Below are 17,658 nucleotides of genomic sequence, written 5' to 3' on the forward strand. Positions count from 1 at the left end.
AAGAAAGCACTCTAATACATATCTTGCACCAAATGTCAGTAACTAACTCCTCCAAAGCTAGTTCTGCATTTTCATAAATGCAGGTTTTTTGACCAAAGTCTTGGGAGATGAAGTACAAAATGTATATTCTGCTACGTTACACACCACACAATTAAGTTTGTTTCTGCATCAACAGCCATGTATTTGGTGCTTTCATTCACCCTGCTTTTACCTGCAGTGATAGTGCAAAGCATGTGGACAGCTAAGTAGAGAAAAATCTATGGTATTTGCAACTGCATTCTGGCAATGCTAAACTCTAAGCAAAACCTTTTTTGGCATAATACAGGACAAGAAGCACCCTGCCCGAACTTGACTGAGCTGACTTCAATCTCCATACACATTCAAGAGTCTGCTTTCAGGCTGGGGTGTCTGCATGCACATAGGCATTTGGAAGATCTTATTCATACTGCAATTTGATGCAATTCTTGAAAGACAGCCAACACTCTGTCCACCCTCTACCCCACCATGACAGTTCAGGTTCAAGAGGATACTCAGATGCCAACTTTTGCAACTCTCCTTATACTTAGAATACAGCCATTTCTCAAACTAATTTCTAAGTGCCTTTCGCACAGAGGTGTTCGGAAACAATCTCTTTTCTATTTCAACTGGAGATGCAGGTATACAGGACTTTTGGAAAAAGCCAGACAACTGTAGCATGCAAAATGCTATTTTAATTTAGACTTTCAGCATTACACAGCCATCATTCTACTAATTAACTCCAAGAGTACATACAATGCGTGCACAGGAACAGCAGTAGTGTAACAAAAGTATCAAATGAACTCTAACCTTTTACTTACCACAAGTCTCCTTCTTCAATAGTCTTATCATTTGGGGCTCCAGCATGGCCGTAGTGCAAAACAGATGAGCTCTCCCCACTGATAAGCAAAAAGAAAATTCAGGACATTTAACAGGAGAAGAAACATTAACAAACACAGCATGAGAAGAAACATCGTAAACATGTGACATTGTAAACATCACTACATTCATGTATTAAGCACGAAATTTTGCAGTGTGTGAGAACTGCCAGAGGTCCTGCCCTGGCACAGGCTGTAATAACATCCTGCAGCTCGCTCAGCAGAAATGAGTATGGAGAGCGCATTTTGCTACTCTGGCTGCAAGATATGACCTTTCTGCAGAAGGAACTTGGCACAGTCCATAGAAACATTTCCCACATCCATGAGAGTGTTAAGGAAATAATTATGCACGAGTAATTATTCAACTTACACCCATTTATTACCTTCTGGATTTTTTAGATTACTAAGCGATATGTTTCCCTAATTTGAAGTTAAATATACTGAGGCATAAAAAATTAACTTCCACTGGAGTAAATCAGACATGTCTGAATGCTCTAGGAGTCACTGGGACTGGAAAATTTCAGCTGTCCAAATGAACAGTTCCAGTCCACCTCTGGCACTGCTACACGTGATCTCTGCTCAAGTGGATACACTGCACACTGCGCAGGGAGCATTCGCAACATGTAATGCTGGCAGCAACAGGCACTCTATTCTTACCTCTTATTAAAAAACGTATTACAAAGAAAAGCTGCAACCTTTCAGGCTAAACTGCTGATTCACAGAAAAACATCTCCAGAGAAGGATGGACCCTTGTTTTGTGCTTCTGAAGTTCCATAGTCTATTCAGTGACTTGTATTTGGCCTTGACGTCCTCTCCTGTCTACTGATATTCCCCCAGGCCCATCAAACATTAAAAGACTGATAAAGACCTCAAGCTCTACCTATTTTTTTTTTCTATTCTCCTCAGAAAGATGCTCTCTTTTCTCTTCAAAAAGCTAGAAGGATTATATCATATCCAAAAATGCACGTGTTGATACAGGGCTACTGTGGCATCTCTTTGACCTCCCAGTTGACTCGTCAGTCTCTATTCTACCTTTCATGAAAACTCGACTGGTCATTCTGCTCAAATTTGATTCTTTCAAGTAGTAATAGTGGAACAGCTTCGTATCTTGTGCTTCGTACCTTGCACGAAGGGTTGAGATAACGACAGATCTGACCGGAGTGTGTCTAATCGTATTTGTGATAAGCATTCAGTGTTTTGGATTAATAGTCACTCGTCACAATGCTGATTTATTGGCTCTCAAAGTTGTTGTTTTTGATCTCACAGTCTCAATATGCCGTAGCTTACTTAGAGCCGGTATTTGCTGTGTTAGTGTTTTTCAAGTGTGGGGCTTGGGCTAAGGTTATTGTCTCATTGTACTTTATGGTAATGACTTGTAATACAATAGAAAAATTGATCATGAAACTGGTCTGGCTTATGTTCCCAGTGTGGTCACCACCTTTATACTTTGGGAGGTATATAATACAAATGCTTAGCAACTATACGTCCTTTTTCTCCTTCCTGGGTGGTCAACCTATGAAGGAGACATTCTTTTACCCTCCCAGTGCCCCTCCCAGACCGTTTACAGCATGGTTTGAGAGTTTTGAAGTTTTTGAGTGGCCTTTTAATATTGTTGAGACCTGTTTGCTGATTGTGATGGGGGTCACCATGTTGGCACGCATACAGAGTGTGTTTTGTCCACAACCATTACGTCTGATCTCAAGAGTTAAGCAGAGTCAGGTTTGGGTCTTGTCTGGGGTTAGACGATGATATAGGGGGACCGAGAGATTTTCCCCGAGGTTGGACAGCCATGGTTGGCAGGGTGTGTGGGATAGTATGGGCAAGTATCTAGGTCAGTGGGCCCCTCCAGTGTTTTGGAACTTCACCACCAAACAACTGCAAAATCCAGAAGAATTAGTAAAACACTTAAATGAGGTGTGCTGTCATCCTGGTCATACCAGAGAGGGACAAATCATGTCAACGTGCTGGGGCTTGGCCTATGCTTACCGGGCCTTGTTCAACACTATCCAGCACCTTCAAAAGGAAAGAAATGTCCCTGGATCTGAGGGCGAAGCAATAGGCAGCGCAGCTACTCCAGCTCCGAGCACAGCAGCTACACCACCCCTAGCGACAAGTACAGCCACTACTCAAACTTCGACTGCAACAGACAGTGCAGCTACCCCAGCTCCAAACACAGCAGCTACACCACCCCCAGCGACAAGTACAGCCACTACTCAAACTTCAACTGCAACAGACAGCGAAGCTACCCCAGCTCCAACCACAGCAGCTACACCACCCCCAGCGACAAGTAGAGCCACTACTCAAACTTCAACTGCAACAGACAGCGAAGCTACCCCAGCTCCAAACACAGCAGCTACACCACCCCCAGCGACAAGTACAGCCACTACTCAAACTTCAACTGCAACAGACAGCGAAGCTACCCCAGCCCCAACCACAGCAGCTACACCACCCCCCGTGACAAGTACAGTTGCTACTCAAACCACAGTGACAATGACTGCAGCTAAACCAGAGGACCAATTCGTACCAATATCGATTGCCCCCGTACGCAAGGGAAAAAGCAAAAAAGAGGCAAGAAGGGTGAAGCAAGATGAAGAAACAATGTATTCACCACCCGGGCCACCATCTGATCAGGAGTCATCATCCCATGACGAAGAAGAAGAAGAAGAAGAAGAGGTGACTTCTCGACCTCGGACCTCAACCAAGCTACGGAATATGCGAAAAGATTTTACCCGTCAACCAGGGGAGCACATCATCACCTGGTTGCTCCGATGCTGGGACAATGGAGCCGATGGTCATGTACTAGGAGGTACGGAAGCCAAACAGCTGGGATCACTTGCTAGAGAAGGGGGAATTGACAAAGCAATTGCAAGAGAGAAAAAGTCCCTCAGTCTTTGGAGGCGGCTCTTGGCAGCTGTGAAAGAAAGGTTTCCATACAAGGACGATGTTATGAGTCGTTCCGCCAAGTGGACTACTTTAGACAAAGGCATCCAGTCTCTGAGGGAATCAGCCATCGTAGAGATGATCTATCACATCAAACCGAATAATGGAGATATACCCATAGACCCAGATGAAGTCGAATGTACACGACCCATGTGGCGAAAACTTACACGGAATGCACCGTCATCATATGCCCATTCATTGGCAACAGTAACCTGGGATGACATAGTAACACCAACAGTGGATGAAATGATTCATAAACTCCGAGAGTTCGAAGACAATCTCACCCCTTCCATCATCTCAGCTGTGGAAAAACTGTCCCAGGATGTCAAACAATTGAGGGACGATCTATCTGATTTATCCAGCTCCTCACGTGTACCAACATACGTCTCAGCTGTTAACAAAAGACGTCCTATTGTTCAAGACAGAAGATAGAGAAGGCAAACACCACGGGCCACCCTATGGTTTTGCCTGCGGGATCATGGAGAAGACATGACGAAGTGGGATGGAAAACCTACTTCAGCTTTGGAGGAACGGGTGCATGAATTGAAAATAGGAACAAGGGTCAAGACTAATCATCCCATGAGAGCTGCGGCTTCAGTCTCTGTTGAGCAGGTTCCCAGATGGAGCGGAAGAGCTGATTTTACTCCAGCTCCTGTGATAATGAAGAATAATCCCTCTCAACATGACTTAGGTGTCCAACGTTGTGATGACTGTTAGAGGGACCCTGCCTCCAGCCAGGTGGAGGTAGGGGACAATCGGATTTACTGGACTGTGTGGGTCAGATGGCCTGGCACATCAGTACCGCAGAAGTATAAAGCTCTCGTAGATACCGGTGCACAGTGTACCCTGATGCCGTCAAGCTGTCAAGGGGTGGAACCCATCTATATCTCTGGAGTGACAGGAGGATCCCAAGAGTTGACTGTACTGGAGGCTGAGATCAGCCTGACTGGAAGGAAATGGCAAAAGCACCCCATTGTGACTGGTCCAGAGGCTCCATGCATCCTTGGCATAGATTACCTCAGGAGAGGGTACTTCAAAGACCCAAAAGGGTACCGATGGGCTTTTGGTGTTGCTGCTTTGGAGACTGAGGAAAATGAACAGCTGTCCACCTTGCCTGGTCTCTCAGAGGATCCCTCTGTTGTGGGGTTGCTGAAGGAGAGGGTGAATCGAGTCAGTTTGCCGAGGTGAAAGCCATCCAGCTGGCCCTGGACATTGCTGAACGAGAAAAGTGGCCAGTACTTTATCTCTATACTGACTCATGGATGGTGGCAAATGCCCTGGGGGGGTGGTTGCAGCAATGGAAGCAGAGCAACTGGCAACGCAGAGGTAAACCCATCTGGGCTGCTGCACTGGGGCAAGATATCGCTGCCCGGGTGCAGAACCTGGTGGTGAAGGTACATCATGTAGACGCCCATGTACCCAAGAGTCGGGCCACTGAGGAACACCAGAACAACCAACAAGTGGATAAAGCTGCTAAGATTGAAGTGGCTCACATGGACTTAGATTGGCAACATAAAGGTGAATTATTTTTGGCCCGGTGGGCCCATGACACTTCAGGTCATCAGGGCAGAGATGCAACATACAGATGGGCCCGTGATCGAGGGGTGGACTTAACAATGGACACTATTGCCCAGGTTATTCATGAGTGTGAAACATGTGCTGCAATTAAACAAGCCAAACGGTTAAAGCCTCTTTGGTATGGAGGACGATGGCTGAAGTACAAATATGGGGAGGCCTGGCAGATTGATTATATCACACTCCCACCAACCCGCCAAGGCAAGCGCCATGTGCTTACCATGGTGGAAGCAACCACCGGATGGCTGGAAACATACGCTGTGCCCCATGCCACTGCCAGGAACACTATCCTGGGCCTTGAGAACCAGATTTTGTGGCGACATGGCACCCCAGAAAGAATTGAATCAGACAATGGGGCTCATTGCCGGAATAACCTTATAGACACTTGGGCCAAAGAGCATGGCATTGAGTGGGTATATCACATCCCCTACCATGCACCAGCCTCTGGGAAAATCGAACGGTATAATGGGCTGTTAAAAACTACACTGAGAGCAATGGGTGGGGGAACTTTCAAGCATTGGGATACACGCTTACCAAAGGCCACCTGGTTGGTCAACACCAGAGGATCTGCCAACAGGGCTGGCCCAGCCCAGTCAGAACTTTTACATATTGTAGAGGGGGACAAAGTTCCTGTGGAGCACATGAAGAATTTGCTGGGGAAGACAGTCTGGGTTATTCCTGCTCCAGGTAAAGGCAAACCCACTTGTGGGATTGCTTTTGCTCAGGGACCTGGATATACTTGGTGGGTAATGAGGGAAGATGGGGAAGTCTGATGTGTACCTCAAGGGGATTTGATTTTAGGGGAAAACAGCCAATGAACTCAATTGTACGCTGTTGCCTGCTATAGCCCATCAACTAGAAGTCTGCAGGGCACCAGCGACTGGCTCTGACTTCCCTCCGACCATCATCCCAACAGAGAATGAACTTTGATAGAACTGGACAAGTTCTACAGTAAAGGAATGATCAGCATCAGCAGGCAACAATCCAACACTGCACACAGCTTCTTCTGCCCTGAAAGACTGTTCCAAGAGATGGAGCCCAACATCATGAATCGAATGGACTCAGTAGCTTTATAGGAATTGGTCCGTGCACTAAGCTAACAGTGCACCGAGATGAGAGTGAGGGTATATGGAAAATGTGGGATCTGAGCATGACGTGAATGGTATGGAACAAGGGGTGGATACTGTCCTGGGTTCAGCAGCAGCAGTCAGGTTTTTTTTCTCCTTCTTAGTAGCTGTTGCAGCACTGTGTTTTTGACTTTTGGCCTGGGAACAAAAACTGATAACACTGATGTTTAGACTGACCAAGGACTTTGTGAGTCTCATGCTCTGCCAGGGAGGAGGAGGGGCCGGGAGGAAGCAGGGACAGGACACCTGACCCAGACTGGCCAAGGAGGTATTCCATACCACAGCACGTCATGCCAGGGGATGGAACTGGGAGCTACCCGGAAGGGCACGTCCCCTTTTCGGTCGGGCTGTCTTTTCTGGCGGGCGGTATCGTATTCTCTTCCCTTGTTATTTCTCTTGTCGTTGTTATTGTTGGTGGCGGCAGTGGTGATTTGTGTTATACCTTAGTTACTGGACTGTCTTTATCTCAACCCGTGGGAGCTGCATTCTTTTGATTCTCGTCCCCATCCCTCCAGAAGCGGAGGGAAGAAAGGTGGGGGGGGGGGGCAGCAGACTGCGTGGTTCTGATTTACAGCTTGGGCTTAAACCACGACAAAAGGAATCTGAGGCTCAATTTCAATGAATCTTCTGTTGTATCTGCAGTAAACATTCCATCTGACACATTAGACGTAATATTCTCATATTAGACTTCTGATATATGCAATTACAAAAACAGTAAACATGCACTGTATCCAAAAAGAGATTACAGTCAAGATACATTAAGTACTTGTGACCAATTAGATATTTAACAGATCACTGGTCATTCAGACATAATAACTCCATGAGCAATGATGACGGGGCAGAAAGCAGAAGCTTTCTGATGGCTGGATCATGTTAGTATTTTGAAATCAGTGCGTTTTTATTGTTCAGTACTTTTTAGCATACAAGAATCACTATGTTACAAGGAAGTGAAGGACAATGTTTCACGGGAATGATTCTGATACAAAGTGTATTTCTTAAAATTATACTCCAAAGGGAAAAATTAAGTTGTTAAATCAAGAATTTAAAACCCCCAACAGAATTAAGGCTGCAACAAATTTGTTTTGTGATGCTGGTCCAATGGCTTATGCACAGTTTTGCAATTGGCTACTGGCTGGCTGCTTTTGACTTCCTGGATTCCTGACTTGGCAACCTAGACTCTTGTGCAGGTAACTAAAAATGGCACCATAAAGCTTGCACACAAGAAGAAGACATGATGTGAGCTTTCTTCTGAGATGTTGTGTCTCCTGGGCAGTGCTGGGATAGCTCCTTCTGGCCACAATCTCAGTTCTCCACAGTTAGGACACTTTCAAACTTATTTTGCTCTGTCTGAAAAAAGAGATGTGTAATATGGTGATGGACTGCAATCAAAAGAAAATTACCTCCTGTGCCAAGTAATATGTACAGCAGGCACCACGCTTACAGCCTCAGCTGTCTCCTTTCACATGGAGGGCACCTATCTGAGCTGGACTATCAGCATGATAAGAGGAGGCAGCATCATTTCACAGAATCGCAGAATATTAGGAATTGGAAGGGACCTCAAAAGATCATCTAGTCCAATCTCCCTGCCGGAGCAGGAACACCTAGATGAGGTTACACAGGAAGGCGTCCAGGCAGGTTTTGAATGTCTCCAGAGAAGGAGACTCCACAATCCCCCTGGGCAGCCTGTTCCAGTGTTCCGTTACCCTCACTGAGAAGAAGTTTCTTCTCAAATTTAAGTGGAACCTTTTGTGCTCCAGTTTGTATCCATTACCCCTTGTCTTACCATTGGTTGTCACCGAGAAGAGCCTGGCTTCATCCTCGTGACACTCCCCCTTTACATATTTATAAACGTTAATGAGGTCACCTCTCAGTCTCCTCTTCTCCAAACTATAGAGACCCAGCTCCCTCAGTCTTTCCTCATAAGGGAGATGCTCCACTCCCTTAATCATCTTTGTCGCCCTGTGCTGGACTCTCTCTAGCAGTTCCCTGTCCTTCTTGAACTGAGGGGACCAGAACTGGACACAATATTCCAGATGCGGTCTCACCAGGGCAGAGTAGAGGGGAAGGAGGACCTCTCTCGACCTACTGACCACCCCCCTTCTAATACACCCCAGGATTCCATTGGCCTTCCTGGCCACAAGGGCACAGTGTTGGCTCATGGTCATCCTGCCATCCACCAGGACCCCCAGGTCCCTTTCCCCTACACTGCTCTCTAATAGGTCGTTCCCCAACCTATACTGGAACCTGGGGTTGTTCCTGCCCAGATGGAACACTCTACACTTCCCCTTGTTATATTTCATCACATTTTTCACAGCCCAACTCTCCAGCCTGTCCAGGTCCAGCTGGATGGCAGCACAGCCTTCTAGCATGTCAACCACTCCTCTCAGCTTAGTGTCATCAGCGAACTTGCTGATAGTACACTCAACTCCCTCATCCAGGTCATTGACAAAGACACGGAATAATACTGGTCCCAGCACTGACCCTTGAGGCACTCCACTAGATACAGGCCTCCAACGAGACTCCGCTCCATTGACCACAACTCTCTGGCTTCTGTCCTTCAGCCAGTTCGCAGTCCACCTCACTACCTGATCATCCAGTCCACACTTCCTCAGTTTAGCTATGAGGATGCTGTGGGAGACTGTGTCAAATGCTTTGCTGAAGTCAAGGTAGACCACATCCACCGCTCTGCCAGAATCCAACCACCTTGTTATGTCTTCATAAAAGGCTATGAGGTTGGTCAACCACAACTTCCCCTTGGTGAAGCCATGTTTACTGCCTCTAATGACCCTCTTATCCTTGATATGCCTTGAGATGGCACCAAGGATAAGGTGTTCCATCACTTTCCCAGTGGAAATCCCTGGGATTTCCAAGTGGAAAACATCCCTGGGATTCCCAGGGATGGAGGTGAGGCTGACCGATCTAGAGTTACCCAGGTCTTCCTTCTTGCCCTTTTTGAAGACTGGAGTGACATTTGCTTTCCTCCAGTCCTCAGGCACCTCTCCCATTTCCCAGGACTTGGTAAAGATGATGGAGAGTGGTCCAGCAATGACTTCAGCCAGCTCCCTCAGTACCCGGGGGTGCATCCCATCTGGACCCATGGATTTATGGATGTCCAGATTGCTTAATTGCTCCCTAACCCAGTCCTCATCAACTAAGGCAAACTCCTCCAATTTCCCGACTTCCTCTGGGTCCTGAGGGGTATGGGGCTCTTCAGGACAGCCTCCGGCAGATTAGAGAGAGATAAAGAAGGCATTCAGCAGCTCTGCCTTCTCTGTATCTTCTGTCACCAGGGCACCCACCCCATTCATCAGTGGGCCTGATGTTGGTTTTATCTGGTGTTGGTTTTATCTGCCATATATTTGAAAAAGCTCTTTCTGCTGTCCTTGACTCCTCTCGCCAGGTTTAATTCTAAGGAGGCCTTAGCTCTCCTAGTTGCCTCCCTACATCCTCTGACAACAGCCTTATATTCTTCCCAAGTGGCCAGCCCCTCCTTCCATGATCTTTAAAACTCTCCTCTTCCATTTGAGCTTACCCAGCAGTTCCTTGACTAACCACGCAGGTCTTCTGGCTCCCTTCCTTGACTTCCCTCTTCTCTGTATCTATTTCCTGTCCGAAGAACTGTTTTCCAGCTGAAGGGCTACAATTTTGGGTGGACTGGCACTTCAAAGCAACTATCATGAGCCTGGTGCTATGCATGACACCGTCTGTGAACCCACACACTTGGTATTTAAGTTAAAATATAAAAATTATTAAGAAAAAAAAAAGCCAATACCTGTTATGCACACACATGCTCACACAGCAGTGTGTCAGGATTTTAGCTGCTGATACTATTCCTTATCTCCCTTTAAAAATGGGGATAAAGCAGGAGAAGCAAATAGCACATGCATATATTTATGATCAAATTTAAAAAAAAAAATCATGGAGCTTAAGGGCATAACTCCATGCTAATGTATTTGCAGATAGCTTGTTTACTTATCCTCATATGCTGGCACCCTCGGTGCCATATACCATACCAGCTGCATAAAGAAGTCATATATACAAATATGAGCACCTCACAAATGCTTTTAACAACAGACATTACAAATACAAAGATGGGGTATTTCTTTTGCACATTTTAACGTAAAGGTTTTAGTTTACAAAATATTTCTGTAAGGTTCGGCACCAACTGTTACAGAAGATGGGTGAAAAATCTGTTTTTCAGCACCGTTAGTGAAGCGTTAACAGCACACAATCTTTCTTGGCATTTGAGACTCCTTATCTGTCACGCACATCTTGGCTCTGTCAAGGAAATGGCATCGTACCACAGAGAGCACAGTTGGTGCTGAAGACCAGACAGACACACCATATGCATTTCATCTTTTCTGGCTGTTTGAAGTGACTGGGGTGAACAGGTCTGGGATTCACTTGAGACTGGCTCTGGGCAGGTCCCCTGGGCTGAACACCCATTAGCAACTGAAGCACAGCAGACCTGCTCCTGAAAACTCTCTCAGCTGTTTTTCACTCAAAAGAAATTCAGTGTGTGCACTCCAGGACTGGTCTCTGGCTCTGAGCAAAGCCCTGCAGCTGGGCATGAGTGGGAGACCTTGCTTCAGAAATGCACTCCTGACCCAAATTAAAACACTGATGTGGACACACCTCCAGCCTGTTCCTGCCAAGAGGTACAAGTCCAAACTTCCTCACAGGACACATCTGTACCACCATCCTGAGATGCAGGCAGGAAAGATGCTTTAGGAACAATGTTACAGAAGTGATGTGAACCCACAAGGCAAACGTTACATCTAGCCAGAAACTGTTCCTAATGATTCGGTTAAACTTTCAAGGTGGCTTCAAAACAATTTAAACAAAACCCCCAGCCACAGGCAAAGCAAATGAGCCTTCCTGTAGCACCTACTTCCTTTCTTCCCAAGGAGCAACAGTTGAAATGTCTGGCATCAGCACACCACAGTCAGGGTTTAAAATTATGCACTGTGGGGAGGCACAGATCACCGGCAGCTCCGCTGCCTTCCTGGAGGTCAGCACCTCTGAAAACCACCACACATTGGGTGTCCAATGTCTGCCTTCAGGCAGCCAACCTGAAAAATTCTTCAAGAGACTTCTGTGGTTTTATTCCTTTAATAATTTGCCTCTAACTGGTGCCAAAGATGTGTTTGCTACAGAAAGAATTGCGCAAAGTGGTGAAAAATCTGTAAATTAACACCACTGAGAGTGCAAACAGTAGGAAGAGATTCATATACTAGGAGAGGAAAAAAAAATCCCCAAAATACATTTCAGATCAGAAAATATCCTGAAAACAAAGTATCAGGAAAAAGACAAAGAGGAAGAATGCAGGTAATATTTTAAGAACAGGAGTAAGCTCAGCATCAATCATTACAAAGAGTGCAGCTACATTAAGAACACCTAAATAAAAAACAATAGACCATTAAACAAAACAGCAATCTATTTACATTATGATTTAAATAATAAAATCAATCCAGAGGGAAGCACTAACAGCCTTCTCTCCAATTTTCCATCTGAGATATGAAATCTTTGAAAGTTGTACTGAAAAGAAACGAAAGAAAAACAGATTAAATAAGTATCCTAATCTTATCCAAAAAGCTTTACATATGTCAATCCTCAGATAGAGGAAATCATTTTACTGCAGTACGCTATTCTTAATCATTGGAATCATCTGCTGAGAGCTGTCATCTGCCTGGAGACATCTGTCAAGATGATCTGAACCTAAGTCTAAGATTCCCCAGTATCAAATTGCAGCTGACCATGGCTTCTGCACTGGTTGCAGAGATACTGATGCTTCCATCTCCACCTGAATCCAGCTGGAAACCAGCTGTGGTCACCTGTGGTCACTGTGCCTGGTCACCAGTGGGTACCATCCATTGTAGGGTCACCAGGATGCACTGTGCATGTAACTCAACCTTTGCTTTCCCCTTTGTAAAAATGGTTAGTTGATACACCAAGACACTGCAATGAACAATTTGTTAGCATTTGAACACCACTCAGAAGTCAACACTTTGTTAACTGGTGCTATATATACCCAAGTACATTTATAAAATACTATAATTCTTGTTTAATTGCACTTATGTGGCATCTGTTTGCGCTTCAAACCGCTGACAAGTTGACAAGTGTTTGAAAGTATCACTAACTACAGGACTAACCTCACTATGTAATGACTTGTAACACTAATATAAGCGTCCTATTATTCTCAACTGATTTGAGAGTGAATGTACGCAAGTGAATCTGTAAAGCATATTTGGTCACACAAAAATATTTAATTTACCATCTCGTGAAGAGTACTCAACACTGGACAGGAACAGCTGCAAATGATGCACTCAACATGTGCAGAATGATTTATTTCTATACCGAAATATGGTATCGACTACTCCTGAGTTCCAGCTTAGTGAGCATCTTTTCTAAAATCTAAATAACAAACATGGTTTTTATTTAGAAGCATGATTCCTTTCTACAGAAATTATTATCAGGCCTGCAATCTAACAAGGAAAGATCCTGTCAAAATATCACAACTTTAAGTGTCAGGAAAACAACAAAACTCAGCATGAATAGAAGAAAACATAACTATACAAAAATCCTAATTGCAATAGCTATCTTTAATTATAACATGGGTAAGCGTAATATTTACTGTGCATGACATTTTCATGATAAAAAAATGCCTATTATTTCTGCTGTTCTTAACTGAATTCATCACATAGATCTACTTACCTTCATTTTATTAGGAACTAGCTTAAAATTGTTACTATTATTCATTCTTACTTCATTGCTCATAGTCAGACTATAGCAATTTACAGACAAAGGCCTTTGTATTCTATCTTCTTATATATTTTTTTTTTTTTTTTTAAATTAAGTTTGTCTGCACTTTTAATTGTAGTGGTAGCATACAATGCCAACTCCCAACTGCAACAGAGTCACAATATTGTTAGGCTCTTGCATTTCAAGGGCAACCCTTCTCTATGTATTAAATCCTCCAGCAGTTCTGAGGCAGCTCAAACACCATCCCCACACCCTGCTAAGCCCCTCCAGCATGGTGGGGCCAGCCACCCACGAAGCTCCTGTGCTCACCCACTTCTCAACTACCGTTGGGAACTTCCTCCTCCTGGGTTACTAAAGTCATGTAACGAAGTCCTGGATTTTTCAGTCCAGTGGAGAGTTTAGTCTGTCCCCACAGGGTCATAAGGATTCACCATACTGTTATAAGCATATAGTAGATGTTTCTATAGGTTTATCAAAACCACGGATGGCTAGCATCCAAAGCAGACCCTGCAGCACACGTTCTAATTTACGACAAGTGAATGTGAAATCTGTATGGCTGTGAAAAAACATATACAGAGACAACTTGATTTTACCATCACAGCCTGTGACAATACCACAGAGATGGAGTCTCATTTCAATGGGATGTTAATTCTCAAGTCATATGACGGTACTTAAACCAGGAAACTTTTCAGACAATTTAGATGTACAATTTGCCATAAAACTGCTCATGCTCCTACTGCAATTTTGCATACAAATTGGAAAATTGCATTTACGAATAAGCAATTGAGTAAACAGCAGAAAGAAGCGAAGATACTAATTGTCCCTATTACCTCCAAAGCAATATAACACTACTGTCATTAATGTAAAATTTATCTTTTGTAAGAGTATGTGATTTCAGTGTATGGCAAATGTTTGTGAGTAGCAGCAGATTTACAAGTGGAACCTATATACTGATATACATGCCTCATCTGTCACATCTCTGATTAGATTAATGCCACTGACTAAATAAGATTAATATCTGAACAAAGCACACAGCTGTTCTTCAACATGTACGCAACATTCTTCTGTTAAGTTCTGTAAATTAAAAATGTGTATTTCTACAACTGCAGGGAAAACTTTTATAATACCTTCCCAAATACAATACCTCCAACACTAGCTGTTCAGCAAGAAAATTAGAGAGCAAAGAATTTCCAAATTCCAAAAAGATTAATCGCATGCTCACCTATAAGGCAAAGAATTTTCAGAAAGATATTAAATACTTAACGTATATTTCAAAGGGAAAATATACATTATTTTCCATTAATATACATTATTGAGCAACAGAAAACAGCTCTAAAGCCCTTCTCCATAACACTATCTAATAAAAAAGGCAATTGCAGCACAGACATGAGCATAAACATGATCTTGGAAACAGTAGCAGTCATTGCGGAATCTCTTGAGTACACCAGAATCTGTAACCAAGTTATTTCTTTAAGACACCTTTCTTTGGCTTTTCCAGAAGAAACAGTTCAAAACTCACTGTGGTGGCACTTGCAAACACATCATGGGCCTCAAAGGAATGATATTACAAATATCCAGTGGAAAACTGACCATAACGACTACAACAATTCAGTGTAAACCATCCACTTACCTGCCACAGATGCAAGTGTAGGAAGTGTGGCGCATGCCACCTCGAGCATAGCAGTAGTGCTGGAATAGGCTGCAAAGAAAGGAAGGTGGTAATTAATAATATATTCAAAACCCCCATATGACAGGGATCAAAATTAAGTCTTTCTTGAGTACAGCTGTGTTGGTGCAAATCCCTGGCTCCCCAATGAGGCTCTCTGCCTATTTCTGCTCATCTGAAGACTCAGACTCGCCCACATCCATAGCTCAGCAGTCCTGCAGAGCATCATGCAATTTTCACAAAAACCCATTAAACAACTCTGTAGCAGAGAAGAGTGGGTCAAAAGCAGCTCAGTAACTTCAAATGGCAAATTGCTTTCCTTAACAACACAACATGGAAAGGCACAGCATTGTTGGCAAAAGGTAGTTCATCTGGCCACAGACTGAAAGGAATGGTTAACAGGTAAATGCTGAAGCTGGCCAAACTCTCTGAAATGAGGTTGAGAAAACCACTGCAGCACTTTCAGGTATAAAATCTCATCCATGATCCTTATTTTCAACCCTCCTGCCTTCAGTCTACAGTGTGCAAATTCAGCAAAAGTGAAGTCCAACCACCCCTTAATAGGGAAGGAGTGCACCAGACACGGAAAAGCTTTTCTTCAAAATTATTTCAGCAGAAGCTTTCTCATTTTTACCACCTCACTGATACCTGCTGCTGAAAGCTGAAATAAATGCACCTGAAGCCTGAACTACATCTGACTATGCTGTACGCCCTCTTCTCCAGACAAGCCAGCAGAGCTCTCTCGCTAAGTCAAGCCAGGCACCCTCCACTAGCACCATGGTCCACCCTGGAATGGATGGTCTCAGGTTTTCTTGTCCATAGCACAACAGACACAGAGAAAACATAAAACTATTCAATTTCAGATTGTGGTACCTTAATACCTCTGTGATCTCCCCTGCCAAAACATGGTGTTGTGGTTTAAGCCCAGCTCGTAACTCAGAACCACGCAGCTGCTCGCTCACTCACCGCCTTCTTCTTCCCCTGCTCCTGGAGGGATGGGGAAGAGAACTGAAAGAATGTAACTCCCACGGGCTGAGATAAGAACAGTCCAGTAACTAAGGTATAACAAAACCACTACTGCTACCACCAATAATAATAATGGTAAGGGAAATAACAAGGGAAGAGAATACAACCGCTCACCACCTGCTGACCGATACCCAGCCCGACCTGAGCAGTGATCTAGCCCTTCTGGGTAACTGCCCCCAGTTGCTATACTGGGCATGACGTGCTGTGGTATGCATAACCCCTTTGGTCAGTCTTGGTCAGGTGTCCTGTCTCTGCTTCCTCCCGACTTCCCCTCTTTTCTGGCAGAGCATGAGACTCAGAAAGTCCTTGGTCAGACTAAATATTACTTAGCAACAACTAAAAACATCGGTGTTATCAGCGCTGTTCCCAGGCTGAAAGTCAAAACCACAGCACTGCACCAGCTACTAAGAAGGAGAAAAATGACTGCTACTGCTGAACCTAGGACACATGGGGAAAAAAATTACTGCACACTCAATCCCAACAGCAATAAGATAATGTGATAACATTAGACTGAGCTCCATGCACTCCAACAGTACTCCTCTTGCAGTGCCATCCTGCTGGAGGAGCTGTTTGGCTTTAAAAGCATTAAAACATTTTTATCTTCATTGTCAAAAGTCCCCTTCATATGAGGGCAGATGTGCCCAAAGAACAATTAATACAGGATTAGGTGCTTTAAGAGCTGAGCACATATCGTGGATCCCTTTATTCTTTTTGAAATATGCTCTAATTACAATCCAATTCCCTTTAATACTGAATGAATTTCAAAAACTCATTACTTGTAATACTGAAATCATTTCATTAACACAGTGATAATGGTGCTATTCAGAAGAATAGAGATGTTGTGATTTTGTCCTTCTACAGCAGCTATCCACAGAACACAATTCAAATACTTTGAAGGATATTAAAGACATTACATGCTTGTAAATCCAAACCAGATTTTAAAATTATACAAAATGATAGTATTTAAAAAGAGACAAAACAAAACATGCAAATTAATCACAAAAGGAAAAAAAAGAGAATATAAATTTAGAGGCTTACTGGGGAGACCCAGTTTTCAAGATCTCTTTTCTGCTCAAAATGCTGTGGCTTTACGAGGTAATTCTGTATTTCCCCAAAAGCAAGTAATGGCAAAAAGCATATCAAACGGCAGAAGAGCCAAAGAGTTTGCTTCTTTGATCCTGTGACCTATGAAACCTTTGACGCCCTTGACATTAGACCTATGACAAAAAATGTGATCTTTGATCCCATGACCTTTGACCTATCTGACTTCACAACCTCACGACCTTTGACCTCTGCCCCATGGCACTGGTGTACCTGCAAGTCAGGTGTTAACTTTTAAACGCATACAACTCTGTTGGAGCTGACATGGGTTCTGCATTGCTTTTGAAACTAACTTGTTTTTTAACACAGATGTAAATCCTGGGTTTGGTACTTTTTCTTTTTGCAAAAAATCATCAGCTTCTTTAACTGATTGAAAACATGGAGATCGTGGGTAATTTTAAAAACCTCACTGCTTTTTTCCATTATTTTAAAAAAAGTATCAGCCACCAACAATCCAAGTTATCCTCATCACTCTACTGAGTCTTGACTATCTGAAGTACAGACTTGAGAAGAAAACTCTGATTTCTACATCATTAGAAGCAAGTATATACTTGCTATTTTTGGAATC

The 17,658-nt window shown here is 43.8% G+C and overlaps 1 protein-coding gene across 1 annotated transcript in view; it reads right to left on the reverse strand.

The window, feature by feature from the left end:
* The window catches only part of PEPD (peptidase D), a gene marked incomplete at both ends in the record, with an annotated part of 171,098 nt that overhangs the window by 57,770 nt on the left and 95,670 nt on the right, over positions 1 to 17,658 (reverse strand). The window contains 2 exons of the mRNA XM_080638384.1: positions 837 to 914; positions 14,928 to 14,996. Coding sequence (XP_080494510.1) covers positions 837 to 914; positions 14,928 to 14,996 — 147 coding nt within the window. The remainder of the gene's footprint in view (positions 1 to 836; positions 915 to 14,927; positions 14,997 to 17,658) is intronic.

This window comes from Psittacula echo (genome assembly GCF_963264785.1).
Source record: "Psittacula echo genome assembly, chromosome: Z".
Taxonomy (NCBI): Eukaryota; Metazoa; Chordata; class Aves; order Psittaciformes; family Psittacidae; genus Psittacula; species Psittacula echo.